The sequence below is a fragment of the Geospiza fortis genome, unplaced genomic scaffold, assembly GCF_000277835.1.
Source record: "Geospiza fortis unplaced genomic scaffold, GeoFor_1.0 scaffold812, whole genome shotgun sequence".
Taxonomy (NCBI): domain Eukaryota; kingdom Metazoa; phylum Chordata; class Aves; order Passeriformes; family Thraupidae; genus Geospiza; species Geospiza fortis.
The window spans coordinates 1-18749 of record NW_005055037.1 but is presented as its reverse complement, the minus strand read 5'-3'; the positions used below and the strand labels follow the sequence as shown (position 1 = coordinate 18749).

The window sequence follows — 18749 nt, the reverse complement described above, 5'->3', positions numbered from 1 at the left end:
GGGGGGACATGAGAGGGAAACCAATATGGCGGTACCAAGGTCGATGGAAAAAAAGAGGGGGAGGAGGTGCTCCAAGCCCCAGAGCCAAGATTCCTCTGCAGGCCGTGGTGAGGACTGGTAAAGTAAGCTGTTCCTCTGCAGCCCATGAAGTACACGGGGGATGCAGAGATCCACTCACAGCCCATGAAAGAAGTACTCACGCTGGAGTGGGTGGATGCTGGAGAAAGCTATGATCTAGTAGGAGACCTGAATAGAGTGGGCCCGTGCTTCCACAGATAAAGAGAGAGAAGGCTCTTGCTTCCAAACTAGAGCAGCCTATCCTTAGAAGACTGAACCCTGTGGATTAGTGACCCATGCTGCAGCAGTTTCAGAAAGACTGTTTGCCTGTGACAGGGACTAAAATTGCAGCAATTTTGGCAGGACTGCTGCTTGTGAGATTGGAGCCATGCTGGAGAAGTTCACAGAGAACTGTCTCCTGTGGGAGGGACCCCACGGCATAGCAGAGGAAAGACTCCTCTCCCTAAATGAACAGAAAAAGGTCTTGGGTGACGAACTGACCAAAATCCCCATGCCCTGTCTCCCTGCATTGTTGGTGGGAAAGAGGGAGGGTTTGGGAGGGAAAAAAGGTGTTTCAAAGTGTTATTTTACTTCTCATTATCCTCCTCTGACTCTTTTAATAATAAATTTACCTTATACCTTTACATTTGAATCTGTTTTGCCCTTGGAATGGTTTCTCCCAATCCTCATCTGTAGTGGATTGACACTGGCCCAACGCCAGGCAACCATGAGTCACTCACTCACCCTCTGCTGCCACAGCTGAGCAGAGGAGAGAAAAAAAATTAATGAAGGGTTCATGAGTTAAGGACTAGGAGAAAAACACTTCAAGGGCAAAACAGGCTCAGCTTAGAGGTACAAAGTGAATTTATTACTAACAGAATCAGAGGAGGATAATCAGAAGTAAAATAAGCCCTTAAAACACCTTTTCCCCCCAGCCCCTTCCTACTGACAGTGCAGAGAGACAGGGCATGGGGGTTTTTGGGTTAGTTCATTAGAGACTTTCTCCTGCTGCTCCGGGAGAGGAGTCCTTCCCCTGTGAGATCATTGACGTGGGTCACTCTTCACAGGGTGCAGTCCTCCAAGGACAGGCTGCTCCAGCCTGGAAGCAAGGGCCCTCTCTCCACTGGGTCTTCCACTGGATCACAGCCTCCTCCAGGCATCCACCCACTCTGGTGTGAGCACCTCCTCCATGAGCTGCAGGTGGATCTCTGCATCCCCCATGGACCCATGGGCTGCAGGGGGACAGCCTGTGTCACCATGGTCTTCACCACAGCCTGCAGAGGAATCTCGGCTCCGGTGCCTGAAGCACCTCCTCCCCTTCCTTCTCCACTGACCTTGGTGTCACCATGTTGTTTTCCCTCACATGTTCTCACCTCCTCCTCTTCTCTGACTAGAAGAAAAACTGTGTGACTTTGCTTTGATTTTCTTCTTAAATATGTCATCATAGAGGCATTACCAACCTCTCACATTGGCCCAGTTTTGGCCAGCGGCATGTCCATCTTCAGAGCTATCAGGGATTGGCTCTGCTGGACATGGTGAGAGCTTCCAGCAGCTTCCCACAGGAGCCACCTCTGTGGCCCCCCTGCTACCAAAAACATGGTCATGCAAAACCAATACATCATCTCAACTCATGAGCCCTTTGTTAATTTTTTTCCCTCTCCTCTGCCCAAATGAGAGCAAGAGAAGATGAGTGAACAGCTTTCATGGGTGCTTGGCATTTGGCCCGTGTCAAACCACAACAAGCTTGGATAAAATCTGAGAGCTGAGCCCAAGACACACAGGAAAAAGTTTGAACAGGAATTTCCCCCAACTTAAATATTTGAAAAGAGAAACACTCTTGAGTGAGTCCTTCAGCTGACTGAATTGAAGAGCTTCAACAAGGTCACTGATGTCAGCAAGTATCTGCATAAGATAGGACAGGCTAGCTGCAGTGGTATCCCACGTTACAAAGAGACATACTAAGTAACTATGAGCTGCTGGAATAGATTTGTAGACTGGGTGATTCTGCAGCTGTTCTCTGCATCTGCACTTATTCTGCACTATGAGTGAAGAAGGTGTTATCCTAAACCAAATTTTTTCTCTCTCTTTGTAGGTCACCATTTCAAAGCTCATAAGGCTGTTCTTGCTGCCTGTAGCCAGTTCTTCTACAAATTCTTCCAAGATTTCACTGAGGAGCCCTTGGTGGAGATTGAAGGTAGTCTGATTCATGCAAATTAAAACCTTCAGAGTTGTGTGCTCATGCTCAAAATGAATGTAGTATCACTGGTATGGGCTTAAATGCATGCTTGATCATATTGATTAGTTTTCTAGATATCAGCTCTTGAGTTGTGAGGTAATGTTGTGGTTTAACCCTGACTGGCAACTAAGTATCACAGAGCCAGGCTGGCTCATTTTCCACCAGTGGGATGGGGGGGAGAATCAGAAGTGTAAAAGTGAGAAAGGAACTTGTGGATTGAGATAAAACCAGTTTAATAATTAAAAATAAATAGTAATTTTGTGAAAATTATAAGTAAAAGAGAAAAAAAGAGGGGAGAAACCCAAGGAAGACAAGTGATGCAAATTAAAACAGTTGCTTGCCACCAACTGACCAATGCCCAGCCAATCCCCTAGCAGTGGCCCCTCCACCTGCCTCCCACACACATTTTATATACTGAGCATGATGTCATATGGTTTGGAATATTCCTTTGGTCAGTTGGAGTCACCTGTCCTGACTGTGTCTCCTACCAACTGCCCACACACCCCCAGTCCGCTCACTGTCAGGCCAGTGTGAGAAGCAGAAAAGGCCTTGGATCTGTGTAAGCGTTGCTCAGCAGTAACTGAAACAGCAGTGTGTTATCAACACTGTTTCAGCACAGGAAGGACATCGACCTCTTGGAGCAAGTCCAGAGGAGGCCACCAAGATGATCAGAGGGCTGGAGCACCTCTGCTATGAGGAAAGGCTAGGAGAATTGGGATTGTTCAGCCTGGAGAAGAAAAGCTTCAGGGTGACCTAATTGGGGCCTTCCACTACCTGAAGGGAGTCTACGGGAAAGATGGAGAGAGACTATTTACAAAGGTCTGGAGTGACAAGACAAGAAGGAATGGCTTCACACTGACAGACAGTAGGTTTAGATTAGATATTAGGAAAAAATTCTTTCCTGTGAAGGTAACGAGACCCTGCACAGGTTGCCCAGAGAAGTTGTGGATTTTTCATCCCTGGAAGTAAGTGTTCAAGCCCAGGTTGGATGGAATTTGGAACAACCTGGTTTAGTGGAAGGTATCTCTGCCCATGGCAGAGGGTTGAAACGAGATGATCTTTAAGGTCCCTTCCAACCCAAACCATTCTATGATTGAACACAGATCCAAAACATAGCCCCATGCTAGCTACAATGAAGAAATTTAAATCTGTCCCAACCAAAACCAGTACAGGTAGCTATTGCCACTGGAAAAAAAAAAAACTTCCCCTGAAGAAAAATTAAAAATAAAAAGATACCTTTGCTGGGATGCAAGAACAGGATAGATGTGGAGCAATACCTTCCTAGTAGGTAAGAAATTTCCTGCAGCAATGCAGCTTCTAATAACTTGCTGCTCAGAGATCTCTTGAGAGAGATCATATTTTTATGTTTAAATTTGAACTTTTTTATTTTATACAAGTAGCTTTTTGTCCATCTTATCCTTTTTATCTTTGTCATGGAATGACTGTAGTTGTTCCACATTCGCCTGTTTTTATAGTAGACTTTTTATTCCAATGTGAGCCTTTCAAGGGTGGCATCTTCTTGAAACTGGCTATTGGAGTACTGTGAGCAGGCAAGTGTGAAAGACTGAGGAACTGTTAAAAGAGACTGTTTTTCTTGCTTGTAAACAGGTGTAAGTAACATGGCATTTCGTCACCTAATTGAGTTCACCTATACAGCAAAGCTAATGGTACAAGGTGAGGAAGAAGCAAATGATGTTTGGAAAGCAGCTGAGTATCTACAGATGTTAGAAGCTATCAAAGCACTTGAAATCAGGTAAACACATAAGCCTTTTTCTTCCCAACACTGAAATGTAGTGTCTTAAGAATCCTTGTATGAGAGCTGCCAATATTTTCCAGTGCTCTTCTTTATCCTGAAACCTCCTAAACTCATGTGGTATTGTATACTCTTCTACTATAAGATAGGGGTCAGAATTATATAAGCTAAACAAATGAATGTCACATTCTTTGGGCTAGAACTCGATGACAAGTGACATGGCTGGTAAATGTTGCAGACATTGTAGGGCTGTGACTTTGTGATAACTAATACCAGGCTTCTATACTGACTGCCCGCACCTGATTGACAGCTGGCTGTACAGTGATGATATCTCTCAGGTAATTAGACCACATTAACAAGTTTGAACTACTCCTTTGATTTCATGCAGCTTTCTGCTTTCAAGAGAATAGGCAGTGATTTTAAAGGTTATTGTTGCAAATTTAGTGTCTCAAACTTCTTGAACAAATGTAGTTGTTATAATTGGTTTTATATGGGATCAGTACTTAATCAAATGTTGCTCTAGCACCTTTTATACAGTACAAGGAACTGTAATTCATTACCAAACTCCAACCTGAGAAAAGCAGGTGCCATTCCCATCATGCTATTTTTCTTCCCCTTCCTTCTCTTTCACAAAGTGCTGTCACGTTCTCATTTCTTCTGTATGCTATACTGTTCTTCTGTCATGAAGCAGGGGGAGTGGCAATAAATAACTCCCAGCATTACAGTTATCCTTGCTTTCTCTTCTAGAATGCTGAAAGGTCCTTGTGTTCAGGCTAAGGAAAGACTGTTGGTTCTTCTTTATCTACCCATAGACACACTAAGCTAAGGAGAATGGCTCTGACACGGAGTTCCTCTAGTAGCTAAACAAACAAAACCTCCATGACATGGTACCCTGGAAACTTGTTTTTCAACATCGGTGGGTTTTTTTTGTTTTTTGGAATCAAGTTATTGATTGGTAGCAGAGCTGAATAACTATGTTGGGTTTTTTTGATAGAAAAGATAGGATTGTGCATTTCTAGTTCTACTCTCCAACCCCAACAATACCCTTTTTTGACATTATTGAGATTAAACATAGTATCACCAAAAGAACTTTTTTTTTTTTTTTCATTTAGGGAAAAGCAGACCATTGCTGTCTGTTTGAGAAATTTAAGACACTTGAAATTGAAAAACTGTGTTCTAATTGGTATCACTTTGAGTCTCTGTACACTGGTAGAGCTGTTTAACCAGGATTCAGATCAGTCTGTCAAGCTAAACTGTCTAGTCTGCAATTAATTCCCACTAATGTATAATGTTTGTTGGTTATGCAGCACTAGTAAATGCTGTAATTCTTATGTTACAAGGAAATAAATGTTTGGCTTAACACACACATGGTGCAAGCCAGTCTATTCTTAGAATTATTTCCATTGTTCATAGATTTTTGGGTGGGTGTTTTCAGTTAGAAAAACAAACTTGAGTACCACTCAGTCTCAGTTCTCTCCTTCACAGTAGGAAGGGGACAAATTGCAATACAGTGCCTCTAGCTGAGCTTTGATTAAAAGGGGCAAGCATCAGAAACTTCAGCTAAAGTAGAGGTTATTATAAAACTAACCATTTGTGTAATGCATCAAAGAGTTGCACAGCACATAATCTAGACTTGAAAGAAAACAACTAGCTGTTATTCCTTGAGGTACAGTGTATTGTATGTGTATATCCTCATTCAGTTCCACACCTGAGCCACACAATGTATTCAAGGACAGTAGTCTCCTCTTTGCTGAGCAGATTATTATTTTTGTATGTGTTCCTGGAGCTCCTTGCAGTAATGTGCAAAGTAACTGTCACATTCTAGGCATCAGAAATATGTCCTAGATGAAACTTAAGTTTAGCTGCTGTCTCTTTCTGTGTCTGAATATAGTAAAGTGCAGTTTAATAAGCTGTATCCTGCATTAGGTCATTAGCCACACATCTCTACTGTATGACATACCAATACTGGAGAAAAACCTTATCACCCCTATTACTAGAAAACCTGAAAGTGATAGGGAGTAGGTTACATAAAAGGATTTATCAGGCTGCAAAGGAAGGTAAAGGTACAAAGTACTCTGATTACAGTCTGATTTGAGGGGAAGATAGCCACTCATTTTCAAAACTGATAATCAGTAGTTAAACCTCCAGTATGTAAGTGCTGTGGATAATCATGAGTGTGTGACTTGAAAGCATTGCTCCAGCGTCTTGGGGAGATTTTATGATGATGCTTTATTCCCTGTCTGCTTTATGCCCAGAAAACAACTTCTGTAGTTTTAAGATGGACCTGGAGGGTGGGGCAGGGAGCCTTGGGCTCATGCGCGGTGCTCTGTTCAAGCTATCTCTCTCAGAAGTGGTTGGTGCCTACACGGATTGTTACTTAATTGACTTGTTTGCTGGATTAATTTTCGCCAACTTAGGCAAGAAGCTTCTGGGTTTTTTTCTGGTTTTTTCTCCTTCCCCTGGCCTGGAGGCTTTTCACTGGCAAATCCTTTCAGCAGGTTTTTTTTGGGTTTGTGGTTTGGTTTTTTTTCTCCTGCCTGGGGAGCCTGTGAGGTGGCCCTGGCTGGTCTGAACCCTGGAAAGACCGAGACAGCCAAAGAAGGGACATTAAACTCCACCAACTTCGCCGGCTGAGAGGAGAAGACCCACACCAGAAATCCAGCAGGTTCCCTGCTGCTTTGTGAACTCTTTTCTCCTCCACTGACAAAGGGCAGTCACCATCTTTGCCTCTCAGCCACACAGCAAGGTGGGAGTGGGGTGTAAAGTTCAATTTTCTTTTTTTTTCCCTGTGCTTTGTGGGTATCTTGCTTTGTTAATAAACAGTTTTCCGGGTTTTTTTCACTTTCATCCCCTGGTATCCATTTCTCTCATTGGCAGAAGAAATGGGAGTTATTGAAGCCCTCTCTTTTTAGAGAGAAAAACTCATTTTACAGCATTTTTCTCCTAGAATTTGTCTCCAAACTGAGACACCATGTCAGCTCTGTCCATGTTTGAGATGGGATGCTATCTCTGACATCTTGGAGGAAGGGGGTTTTGTATTTATGGTTCAAGGAAAAGAAGAACAGAGCTGGAAGCTCTGCTTAAGCCCAGATAAATTAAATTAAAATACTCTTTTCACATCCCTGTGACGTTTTTCTTTTTTACTTCAACTGTTAGCTGTGTGTTTTCCTAAAGTACAAGGTGTTATAATAATCATTGTGTGAAGTCACAGCTGTAGTGTTTTGTAAGAAGCTCTAAGTGCTGTAGGCAGTTTCATGCACTCCAGAGCTTGAGAGGTGAATAGTGTAGGAAGAACTTGAATCTTATTTCTGAGTAGGCAGGCCAAAATACAGCATTTTGCATTTCTTGTATAAACCTATGCCATTAGGCTAACTGGCCTTTCTTCTTGATAGGTGCTTTGTATCATTCAAATTGAGCCATTTAAAACACTTTATTAACCTTATGTTAAAGGCTCCACAACTTTAACTGTGCTGTTCTGCAGCTCTAAGAAGTATAGATTAAGGACAAATTAACATCTGAAATGCATGCAGGTTATGTGGCCACTCATCATTCAGCTTCTTTGAGAAACATCTAGCTAGTGTTTAATGCAGAAGCTCAGCGTCAGGCAGGAATTGTTATGTAAGTGCTTATGGATCTTAACTATGTTTATGTAAATGTTTTGCAGGAACAAAGAAAATTCATCACCCTTAGAATCAAATCAAAGACAAGGTAAAAATAAAGCAAAAAAGAGGAAGATTGCTGAAACATCTAATGTTATCACAGAAGCACTGCCATCTGCAGAATCAGAGCCTGTTGAAATTGAGGTTGAGATTGCTGAAGGGATGATTGAAGTGGAAGATGACAGCATTGAAACACTTGAAGTAGCTTCTGCAGAGCAATCTATAAAGTACATACCTACAACAGGTACATCAGATGAATCTGCTTTGGCTCTTTTGGCAGATATCACCAGTAAGTATCGTCAAGGAGAGACAAAATGCCAGATTCAAGAAGAAGGTGGTGCAACTGATCCCTCATGCAAACAGGTAGAAGATATTGAACTTGTGGAACTTCAAGTGTCGCATGTGAAGAATTTATTCCACTGTGAAAAATGTAACCGTTCATTTAAATTGTTTTACCATTTTAAGGAACACACGAAAACACACTCTGCTGAGAGTTACAAGTGTGATCTATGCAATAAAAGCTACCTACGAGAGAATGCTTTGAAACAACACCTCACCTGTCACCACCTTGATGAAGGTGGTGCTAGCAAGAAGCAAAGACCTGGCAAGAAAATACATATATGCCAATACTGTGATAAGCAGTTTGATCACTTTGGACATTTTAAAGAGCACCTCCGAAAGCACACAGGTAAGAATACTGATATGGTCCTGTTCTTGTGGCTTTGGGTCTAGCATTTTGAGGTTTTGCATATTTTGGGGAAATAGAAAATATGCTGAAGAAAATGCATGAGTCCTGAGTGCTAGAAATACTTGGCTTGTAGTTGCAACTAAAATGCTGGTTTCGTTTTTAATTTTTTTTGTTTGTTTTACATTGATATAAACTTTGAGGGATTGAGGTGGTTAAAAATAGATGCCTAAAACCAGAAAGCTTCTCTTTTCAGTCTATTAAATCCTAAAATATTACTTTCAAAATAGTTTCTTAAAGCATGTTTTTTTCTTGAAAAGTACCAAACTGAGGAGCTGCCATGACATGCTCTTATTTTCACAATTCTACTAGTGAATGTTTCTGTTGAAATATGATCTAAATCATGAGCTTCTCAGTGGAATATATATTTTAAAGAGTTTCTTTTACTAACAGAACATATGAGCAAATGCCTAATAATGCATTAGGCATAAAGTACCCCCTTCCTCTTGCCATCTCATCTGATTTCATTTTTTTTGTTAATTAGCTCAGCAGAACATTTCTTGTGACTATAGTAGACTTGGTACTGTAAAATCTGCCTCTTTGAACAGTATCTTTTGAGTCCAAAATTGCTTGTGTTTCTTCTATGTAATATGGGAGGTTAAGATGCTATTTCTTCATGTCACTGAAAAGTCTGTACTATCTGAATAGGCACTGAATATTATATAGATAGCTCTCTGAATGTAAAATATATGTTGTCCTGATCTTTCAGACATTTTTATTTGATATATCAGTCATGAATCATCAGTAAGAATTTAATAGAGGGTAGCAGTCTTATTTCTTTTCCAGCTTGCTGTTGCAAAAGCCTTTTATTGGAACTTCTTTGTATCTGTATATGACACTGCATCAAATGTACTCCAAATAGCCCCTTAAAAGTTGCATTTATGAAAACTCTTTGGCAAATCCTTCTTCCCTATGAAGCCCGGAGTGTTTCTCCATTATGACCAGGCCAAATGCAAGCTACCTAACAAAAGTATTTTCAGAGAAGTTTGTGGAGGATTGGATTAACAGAATAAGCTAAATATAGCAGTATATTCATTGCTGTTGTGACAGAAGGATTTTGGGGATGAAGCAACTTAGCATATCACAAGAGGTGCAGAGTACATTCTAAATATGTGTTGATGCAAGTATCACACATGGAATCTAATTACTTGCCGTTCCAGTGATAGGCTTGAAGCAGCCAAATTAATCAGCCCATGTCTGAAAACTCTGTAATTGAAGTAATTTGTATGCGGCTTATACAAACTTCTTGAGAAAAATTCATCAAGGTCTTTGCCATTCCTCATGAATGCAAAATATGTTTCATGGGTAGTGTACTTTGAACTGCAAATAACATCTTCCATGGGAGTGAATAAATGGACTCTATTTACATACCATGAATAAATGATCCCAAGAAGTTCATTTGATAAATGCCTGCCTTTGTGTTTCTGGGGGAGAAAAAAAGAAAGACACCCAAACAAAAAATCCCAACAACCTTACTATATCTCTCTAAACCCAATCTAAACAATGATATGGCAGCTTTATGGTTATGGGTGAATTCCCTGGTATTTCTTACATATTGGGCAAATAGAAGTCACTGTGTTATTATGAATGTCTTTGGGTTAAAAATATTTATTTTGGGCAATCCCCTTCCTGTGGCTGCAGGATTATAAAGGTCCAACAAAATACTGGACTATCTTAGATCAAAATTTCTGTCCTGTGAGTTACTTATGACTGGCAAGTGAAATCTGGCCTGTTCTTGTAAATGGAAAAAAATTAATTGTTAGATCAGGTCAAGAACCCTCCCTCTTTAGTCTTATCTAAGTGAGATTTTATAAACTCATAGTTTAATGACACCCCAGGGGAAGAGAAGCAAGTTGTCACCTTTAGTAGAGGAGTTCAGTTACCAGCTCACCAGTGTACTTCTGAAGCTAGAGGCAGGCTGATATGCTCTCTGTTTTCCATTGCTGCTGCTGAAGTCACTGCATTGATTTGCACTGTGCAAGAAGTCACTCAATGTCTTTTTGGCCTTTGGATATTGCCACTGCTGTCTTTGAATTGTCAGTTTCAGATACTTTAGGCAGAATATGAAGATTGTTGAAGAATTTGGGTAAAAATAGAATAAATCTGTCCTTAACTGGGCAGTGCCTTGCTTCAAGTAACTCTTTAAATGTGACGAGATTGCAGAGCAAGTGAAGGTTTGTGGTGTGAGTTTTGTTCTGTAATATTCATAAAATCATAGAAGGCCCTGGATTGGAAGGGACCTTAAAGCTCATCTCATTCCAGCCCTTCCTGCCATGAGTGCCTTCTACTAGACCAGGTTGTTCCAAGCCCTGTCCAACCTGGCCTTGAACACTTCCAGGGATGGGACAGCCATAGCTTCTCTGGGCAACCTGTGCCAGGGCCTCACCCTCCTTACAGCAAAGAGTTTTTCCTAATATCTAATCTAAACCTACTTATTTTCAATTTTAAGCCATTCCCCCTTGTCCTCTCACTCCAGGCCCTTGAAAATAGTCTCTCTCCATCTTTCTCGTCAGCTCCCTTTAGGACCTGGAAGGTCACAATTAGGTCATGCTGGAGCTTCTCTTCTCCAGGCTGAACAATCCCAATTCTCTCAGCTTTTCATAGCCAAGTGTCTCAGTTTAAAAGACAGATGTCTGCCAAGGAAGGTGGGAATCTTCACGGAATGGAAAAGATGATCCCCTCCCTCCAAATTATCGCTTTGAAATTACAGGGTTTCCAGGCAAAATTGTGGGGAAAGGAATAACATTTCTTTACTGGCAAATTAACTATAAATATAAATCAGAACAAACAACAAAAACAATAACAAGTTTTCCTGCCTGTTAGTTTTTCCCTTGGGTGTAGTTACAACCACAACCGGCAGGAGGCACTGTTTGCTCCTAGCAGGGCAGAGAGACTGCCCCCTGTGGCTTCAGGAGGCGCTCTGACACAAGCTTGGCAACATCTTCAGGTGGTGGTGGTGGGAGCTGGAGCACAGAGGAGGACAGGAGATTGCTCCTTTTGCAAAGCTCACGGGCAGCAGTTGGTTCTGGTACCCCCACTGTCAGCTGGCACACTCTGGGGAGCAGGGCAGGGCTTGGTAGCAATGTCAGGCTACTGTGCAGAGAAGTGGCCCAGTGGGGGCAGCCCCAGTCCTGGCAGCACCCCACACGTTGGCTCTGGACCCCCAAATGGCTGAGAAACAGGGAAAAAACGAGCAGACTTGCAGTGTAGAATCTGCAGCAAAACGAAGTCCTGGAGCCTAACACACAGCAGCAGCCACGGCCACCACACTGCAGGCCAGGGTCCGGTGAGGCATGGTCCCAGTCCCAGGTGGCACCACATGCACTGGCTCTGGGCTCCCAAACAACAGGGAAGTGGTGCCGGAGAAAAAAAACAGAGGGCAACAATATTTCAAGTCAGATGCACTCACTGTGTCTCCTTGTGGCCACCACCTCAATCCTGAACCAAAAGAGAGCGAGAGAGCCCCAAGCCCCACCCCCCACCCCCCCTAGGTCCCAGACCAAGCTTACACCTCTCACAACATCCCCTGAGCCACGGAAAACCTGGACAGCAAGGCTTTTAAAAAAGCCTGCACTGAAACAGGGGCTCTCCCCACCCCCAGCCCCACACACATCCAGTCCCTTGCCTTAAAGATACAGCAACCATTATTTGGGCACAAAGCAGAGGATCAGGAAATATACTATCGTAATAACTCACTCCAAGACAGAAAGATGCTCCATCCCTCTGATCATCTTGGTGCCTCCTCTGAACTTGCTCTAACAGGTCTATGTCCTTTCTGTGCTGGGGACCCCAGAGCTGGAGGCAGAACTGCAGGTAGGGTCTCATCAGAGCAGAGGGGAAGAATTCCCTCCTCCCCTTCTTCCCACACTGTGGAATCAGCCCAGCACATGGGATTTCTGGGTGCCAGTGCGCACGGCCAGGGCATGTCCAGCCTCTCACCCACCAGTACCCCCAGGTCCTTCTCCCCAGGGCTGCTCTTGATCTATTCATCCCTCAGCCTGGATTGATCCTGGGGATTGCCACAACCCAGGTGCAGCACCAGCACTTGGTCTTGTTAAACCTCATGAGATTCCCATGGGCCACTTCTTGAGCTTGTCCAGGTCCCTCTGGATGGCCCTGTTCTTCAGGTGTGTCACCTGCACCAATGAGCTTGGTGTCATCTGCAAACCTGCTGAGGGTGCCCTCGACCCCTTTGTGTGTGTCATTAATGGAGGTATTAAATAACACTGTGTAGCAGGTTGGCCCTGGCTGGGTGCCAGGTGCCCATTCAGTCGCCCTTTCCTACTGGGACAGGGAAGAGAAAAAGATGGAGAACAACCAGCAGGGTGAGATAAGGCAGTTTTGTTATAGTAAAAGAAAGAAATAAGCAGAGATCTGCGTGCACATGGCCTAAAGAGCAAAAAGGTCAGTCTCTACTTCCCATCAGCAGCGATGTTCAGACACTTCCTGGGAAGCAGGGCTTCAGCATGTGTAATGGTTCCTCCGGAAGGCAAACATTAAAAACTCATGAATTGTCGTCCCCCCCCGCCCTTCCTCCTCTCTTCATTAGCTTATATATCTGCGCTGATGTCATATGGTATGGAATATCCCTTTGGCCAATGTGGGTTAGCTGGCCTGGTTGTGTCCCCTCCCAGGATCTTGCCCACTCTCATCCCCTTTGATGGAGGAAGGAATATCAGAGGGACAGTGCTGCTCAGCAGTAGCCAAAACACTGGTCTGTTATCAACACCCTTCCAGCTACCAATGCAAAGCAACTTACACTATAGGTTATTCTTACCCAAAGGTTGAATCTCCTTGAGGTACACACTGAGTCTCCCCATCCTCCCGCATCACCCACCAAGTACACCCAGGTCCTTGGGCAAAGACAATCCAACAAATGGGTTTGCCTTTTCCCATGGGGGAAGAAATCCACACCGACTTCCCCAGCCACTTCCCTGTGTGTAGTGCAGGGACTTTGTCTCCTCCCACAATGTCTAAGGGCTTAGTTTGGGCGGGACGAGGGCAGTTAGCAGATCCCCTAGTGTTGACTAACCAAGTGGCTTCTGCCAAGTTTGCATCCCAGTGCTTCCGTGTCCCATTACCTAACACCCTTAACATAGTTTTTAGCAGCCCGTTATAGCTTTCAATCTTCCCAGAGGCCTGTGGATGATAGGGAATGTGATATATCCACTTAATTCCATGTCTCTTTGCCTAGGAGTTTATAAGATTATTTTGAAAATGAGTCCCATTGTCTGACCAAATTCTATCTGGGGTTCCATGTCACCACAAAATGTGTCTTTCAAGACCTGAAATCATGTTCTGGGTGGTGGCATGGTTTACTGGGTACATTTCCAGCCAGCCAGTTGTGGCCTCTACCATGGTGAGGATATAACTCTTGCCTTGGTGTGTCCGTGGCAATGGCCCAATGTAATTAATTTGCCAGGCTTCACCATACTGGAAGCCCAGCCAACGCACTCCACTCCAAGGAGGCTTCACTTGTGTGGCTCGCTTGATGGCAGCATGTTTCACACTGATGGATAACCTGTGAAATAGCCTCCATGGTCAGGTCTACCCCTCGATCATGAGCCCATCTATGTTGCATCCCTTACAAGATGCCCTGATGTTTCATAGGCCCATAGGGCTATAAATAGCTCACCCTTTCTTTCCAAATCTAGGTCCACCTGAGCTATTCCGATTTTGATGGCCTTATCTACCCATTCGTTGTTTTGATGCTCCTCAGTGGCATAACTTCTGAGCATCTACATGATGTACTTTCAGAGTTATGTTTTCTATTCATGCAGCAATGTCCTGCTATAATGCAGCAGCCCAGATGGGTTTACCCCTGCATTGCCAATTGCTTTTCTTCCACTGCTGCAGCCATCTCCATAGGGCATTAACCACCATCCAGGAGTCTGTATAAAGTATGGGCCACTTTTCTCTCTCAGCAATCTCTAGGGCTAGTTGAAATGGCTTTCACCTCTGCTAATTGTCTTGATTTACCTTCCCCTTCAGCAGCCTAAATGACTTGTTGTGTACGACTCCACATAGCAGCTTTCCACTTCTGATGGTTTTCTATCACTTGACAGGATCCATCAGTAAATAAAGCATAGCTTCTTTTGTTTTCTGGTAACTCATTATATGGGGGTGCTTCTTGGGCACAAGTCACCTTCTCAGGCAATGCTCCAAAATCTCTGGCTTCTGGCCAATCCAAAATCTCTTCTAGGATTCCTGGGAAATTGGGTTTTCCCATTCGGGCTTGTTGTGTAATTAATGCTACCCACTTACTCCATGTAACACTGGTTGCATGATGTGTTGAGGGAATGTTTCCTTTGAACATCCAGTGTAGCATGGGCAATTGTGGTGCCAAGAGGAGACACACTTCTGTCCAAACAACTTCTGAGGCGGCTTGAACCCCCTCGTAAGCTGCTAGTATCTCTTTTTCAGTTGGAGTATAGTGGGCTTCTGATCCTAGATAATTCCAGCTCCAAAACCCTAGTGGTCGACCTCAGGTTTCTCCTGCGGTTCTTTGCCAGAGGCTTCAGGTGAGGCCCTGCTCCCCAGCTGCAGTGGAGAGTATATTTTGCACATCTGGTCCTGTCCAAACAGGCCCAAGAGCTACCGCACGAGCTATTTCCTGTCTGATCTGCTCAAAAGCCTGTTGTTGGTCAAGGCCCCACTCGAAGTGGTTCTTCTTCTGGGTCACTCGATAGAGGGGGCCCACAAGCTGACTATAACCTGGAATGTGCATTCTCCAGAACCCCACAAAGCCCAGGAAAGCTTGTGTTTCCTTGTTATTAGCTAGTGGAGACATAGTTGCAATTTTGTCAACCACCTCTGTAGGCACATGGCAGCATCCATCCTGCCATTTTGTTCCCAAGAACTGCATCTCCTGTGCAGGTTCCTTTGCCTTACTTTGTTTTATGGCAAGACCAGCTTTAAAAAGAATTTGGATCATTTTATTTCCTTTCTCAAAAACTTCTGCTATATCACCCCACACAATGATATCATCAATATATTGTAGGTGTTCTGGAGCTCCAGCCTGTTCCAGGGCAGTCTGGATCAGGCCATGGCAGATGATGGGACTGTGTTTCCACCCCTGGGGCAGTCGGTTTCAGGTGTATTGGACACCCCTCCAGGTAAAAGCAAATTGTGGTCTGCACTCTGCCACCAGAGGGACTGAGAAAAATGCATTAGCAATGTCAGTTGTGGCATACCATTTGGCTGTTTTTGACTCCAGTTCATATTGGAGTTCCAACATGTCTGGTACAGCAGCATTTATAGGTGGCGTGACTTTGTTCAGGCCCCAATAGTCTACTGTCAACCTCCATTCCCCATTTGACTTCCGCACAGGCCATATGGGGCTGTTGAAGGGTGAGCAGGTTCTGCTGATTACTCCTTGGCTCTCCAGTCGACAAATTAGTTCATGGATAGGAGTTATAGAGTCTCAGTTTGTGCGATATTGCCACTGATGCACTGTCCTGGTAGCAAATGGTACTTGTTGGTCTTCCACCTGCAGCAATCCTACAGTGAAGGGATCTTCTGAGAGGCCAGGCAGGGCAGATAACTGTTTCATCTTCTCTGTATTCACTGTAGCTATACCAAAAGCCCATCAATAGCCTTTTGGATCCTTGAAGTACCCTCTCCTGAGGTAATCGATGCCAAGGATACAAGGGGCCTCTGGGTCAGTCACAATGGGGTGCTTTTGCCATCTGTCCCCTGTTAAGCTCACCTCAGCCTCTATTACAGACAACTCTTGGCATCCCCCTGTCACTCCAGAGATCCAGATAGGTTCTGCACTCTTATGCCTTAATGGCATCAGTGCACCAGTATCTACTAAAGCTTTATACTTCTGTGGATCAGATGTGCCAGGGCATTAAATCCACAAAGTCCAGTATATCCAGTCATCTCTTTCTGCCTCCTGGCGGAAGACAGGGACCCTCTATTCCTGTTCTGGGTCAGAGTATTCACTATCTGACCTTTGCAATGCTAGATCAGAAGTGCCCTCATCAGGGCTGTAGGAAATGGTTTTAGTTCTCTTATATCTGGGAGATGGCTGATTGTCTTCTGGTCTCTCTGCGGCAACTACATTGACAGTCTTCTTGGGTGGCCCCTTCTTAACAGGTCTCTTCCCTCTCAGTTCATGGACACGGGCTTTCAGCTTAAAGGGGGGTTCACCATCCCACTTCCTCATGTCCTCCCCCTGGTCACGCAGAAAGAACCAGAGTTCATTACGTGGCCTGTTCTTGGGGCTTCCCTTCCTTCTGACCGGGGTTGGAGAGGCGCAATCTCTTGGGCTGCCCCTAAAAGTTGGGGTACTGGCTCATTGGGATGAGGGAGTAGCCAGATTTTCTTCTACATTTAGGAGCCAGGAGGACACCACCTCTACAGTTGGTGTATCCATTTGTGGATAATACAGTGCTACCAATCTGCTGGAATATGATGCAGGGGCACCTTGAACCACCTTCCTCCACATGGCCAGTGTTCAAGGGACATCCTCTGGATCTCTAGAAACACTGTCATTCTTTAGATCACTATAGATGATTTCCAGCACTGCTAGCTCTCTCAAGTACTGGCTACCTTCATCTGCAGTGGTCCACTTCCCTGGGGATTTCACAAGTTCTTCCTTACATGGATATCTTGCCCTCACACTTGAGAAAAGCCATTTCCAAAAGCTGCAAATGGCTCCTTCCTTTCCAATTCATCTTTCAATTTCCTGCAGGCAAAAGGACAGGGGCGGTAGCTTCTCCTTCCTGGTGCTCCACCTGAAGAAAGGTATTAAATAGTGCCAGCACTGCAGCGGCCGCCACTGCCCATGTGGTGTCAGCGGGGTCGCATGGCCGACAGCAAAAACATGGTGGACGACTCCCTGATGTGGAACCTGGACGAAATCAACTTCTTGGCGCTGCAGGATCCTGCAGGAATCTTTGAATTAGTGAAACTTGTTGGTAATGGTACCCACAAGCAGCAATTTTTCTTCTAGTCAGAGAAGAGGAGGAAGTGAGGACATATGAGGAAGAAACATGGCAGCACCAAGGTTAGTGGAAAAGAAAGAAGGTGAGGAGGTGCTCCAAGCATTGGAGCCAAAATTCCTCTACAAGCCATAGTGAGGACTATGGTGAAACAAACTGTCCCCCTGTAATGCATGTCGTCCATGGGAGATGCAGAATCCACTCACAGCTCATGAGAAAAGTGCTCACGCTGGAGTGGGTGGATACCAGAGAAAGCTGTTATCTAGTAAGAAACCTGAATAAAGAGAGAGGGCCCCTGCTTCCAGAGATAGAGCAAAAAGCCCCTTGCTTCCAAACTAGAGCAACCTAGCCTTAAAATACTGCACCCCATGGACAAGTGACCCACACCACAACAGTTTTGGGAAGACAGTTTGCCCACAGGAGGGGCCCCATGACATAGCAATGAAAAGACTCGTCTCCCTGAGTGAACAAAGAAAAGATCTCAAATGACAAACTGACCAAGACCCCCATGCCCCGTCTCCCTGCGCTATTGGTGGAAAAGAGAGAAGGACTAGGGGGAAAAAGTGTTTTAAAGGCTTATTTTACATCTCATTATCCTCCTCTGACTGTTAATAATAAATTTACTTTATACCTTTAAATTTGAACCTGTGTTGCCCTTAGAGTGTTTTTCTCCCAGTCCTTATCTCAACTCATGAACCCTTCGTTAATTTTTTCCCTCTCCTCTGCCCAACTGTAGCAAGAAAAGGTAAGTGAATGGCTTTCGTGGGTACCTGGTGTTTGGCCAGTGTCAAACCACAACTATCCAACCACTTTCTTACCCATCTAAGAGTCCACCCATTGAATCTCTCTCTCCAATTTACAGAGAAAGATGTTGTGGGGGCTCCATGTCAAAGGCTTTACAGAAGTCCACAGAAAGGACATCTCTAGCCTTTCCCTTGTCCACTAATGGAGTCACTCCATCAGAGGAGGCCACTGGGTTGGTCAGGCAGAACTTGCCCTTGGTGAAGCCATGCTGGTTGTCCTGAATCACCTCCCTGCCCTCCATGTGCCTTTGCAGAACTTTCCTGGAGGATCTGTTCCATGATTTTCCCAGGCACAGAGGTAAAGCTGACAGAGCGGTGGTTCCCAGGGTCCTTTCCAGATGGGCTCCATCTCTCTGTTAAGGGTAGAAGGTTTTTAGCTTGTGAACTGGCAGAACTTGTGTAGAGGGCTTTAAACTAGGTTTGAAGGAGGAAGGGGATGTTGTTGGGCTGTCTGAAAGCAGGCCCAAGAGTGGTAAGCCTGAGATAGGAGTGAAATCAGCAGCCCAGCTGAGGTGTATGTAATACTAATGCACACAGCATGGGTAACA

The 18749-nt window shown here is 44.3% G+C and overlaps 1 protein-coding gene across 1 annotated transcript in view; it reads left to right on the top strand.

Annotated features, from left to right (window-relative positions):
• Window positions 1-17212, top strand: part of LOC102044942 (zinc finger protein 131-like) — a 23118-nt gene extending 5906 nt beyond the window's left edge. Inside the window, exons 3-8 of the mRNA XM_014311555.2 lie at window positions 2150-2251; window positions 3902-4046; window positions 7711-8068; window positions 8171-8393; window positions 14902-14971; window positions 17149-17212. Coding sequence (XP_014167030.1) covers window positions 2150-2251; window positions 3902-4046; window positions 7711-8068; window positions 8171-8393; window positions 14902-14971; window positions 17149-17212 — 962 coding nt within the window. The remainder of the gene's footprint in view (window positions 1-2149; window positions 2252-3901; window positions 4047-7710; window positions 8069-8170; window positions 8394-14901; window positions 14972-17148) is intronic.
• Window positions 17213-18749: the final 1537 nt, after the last annotated feature.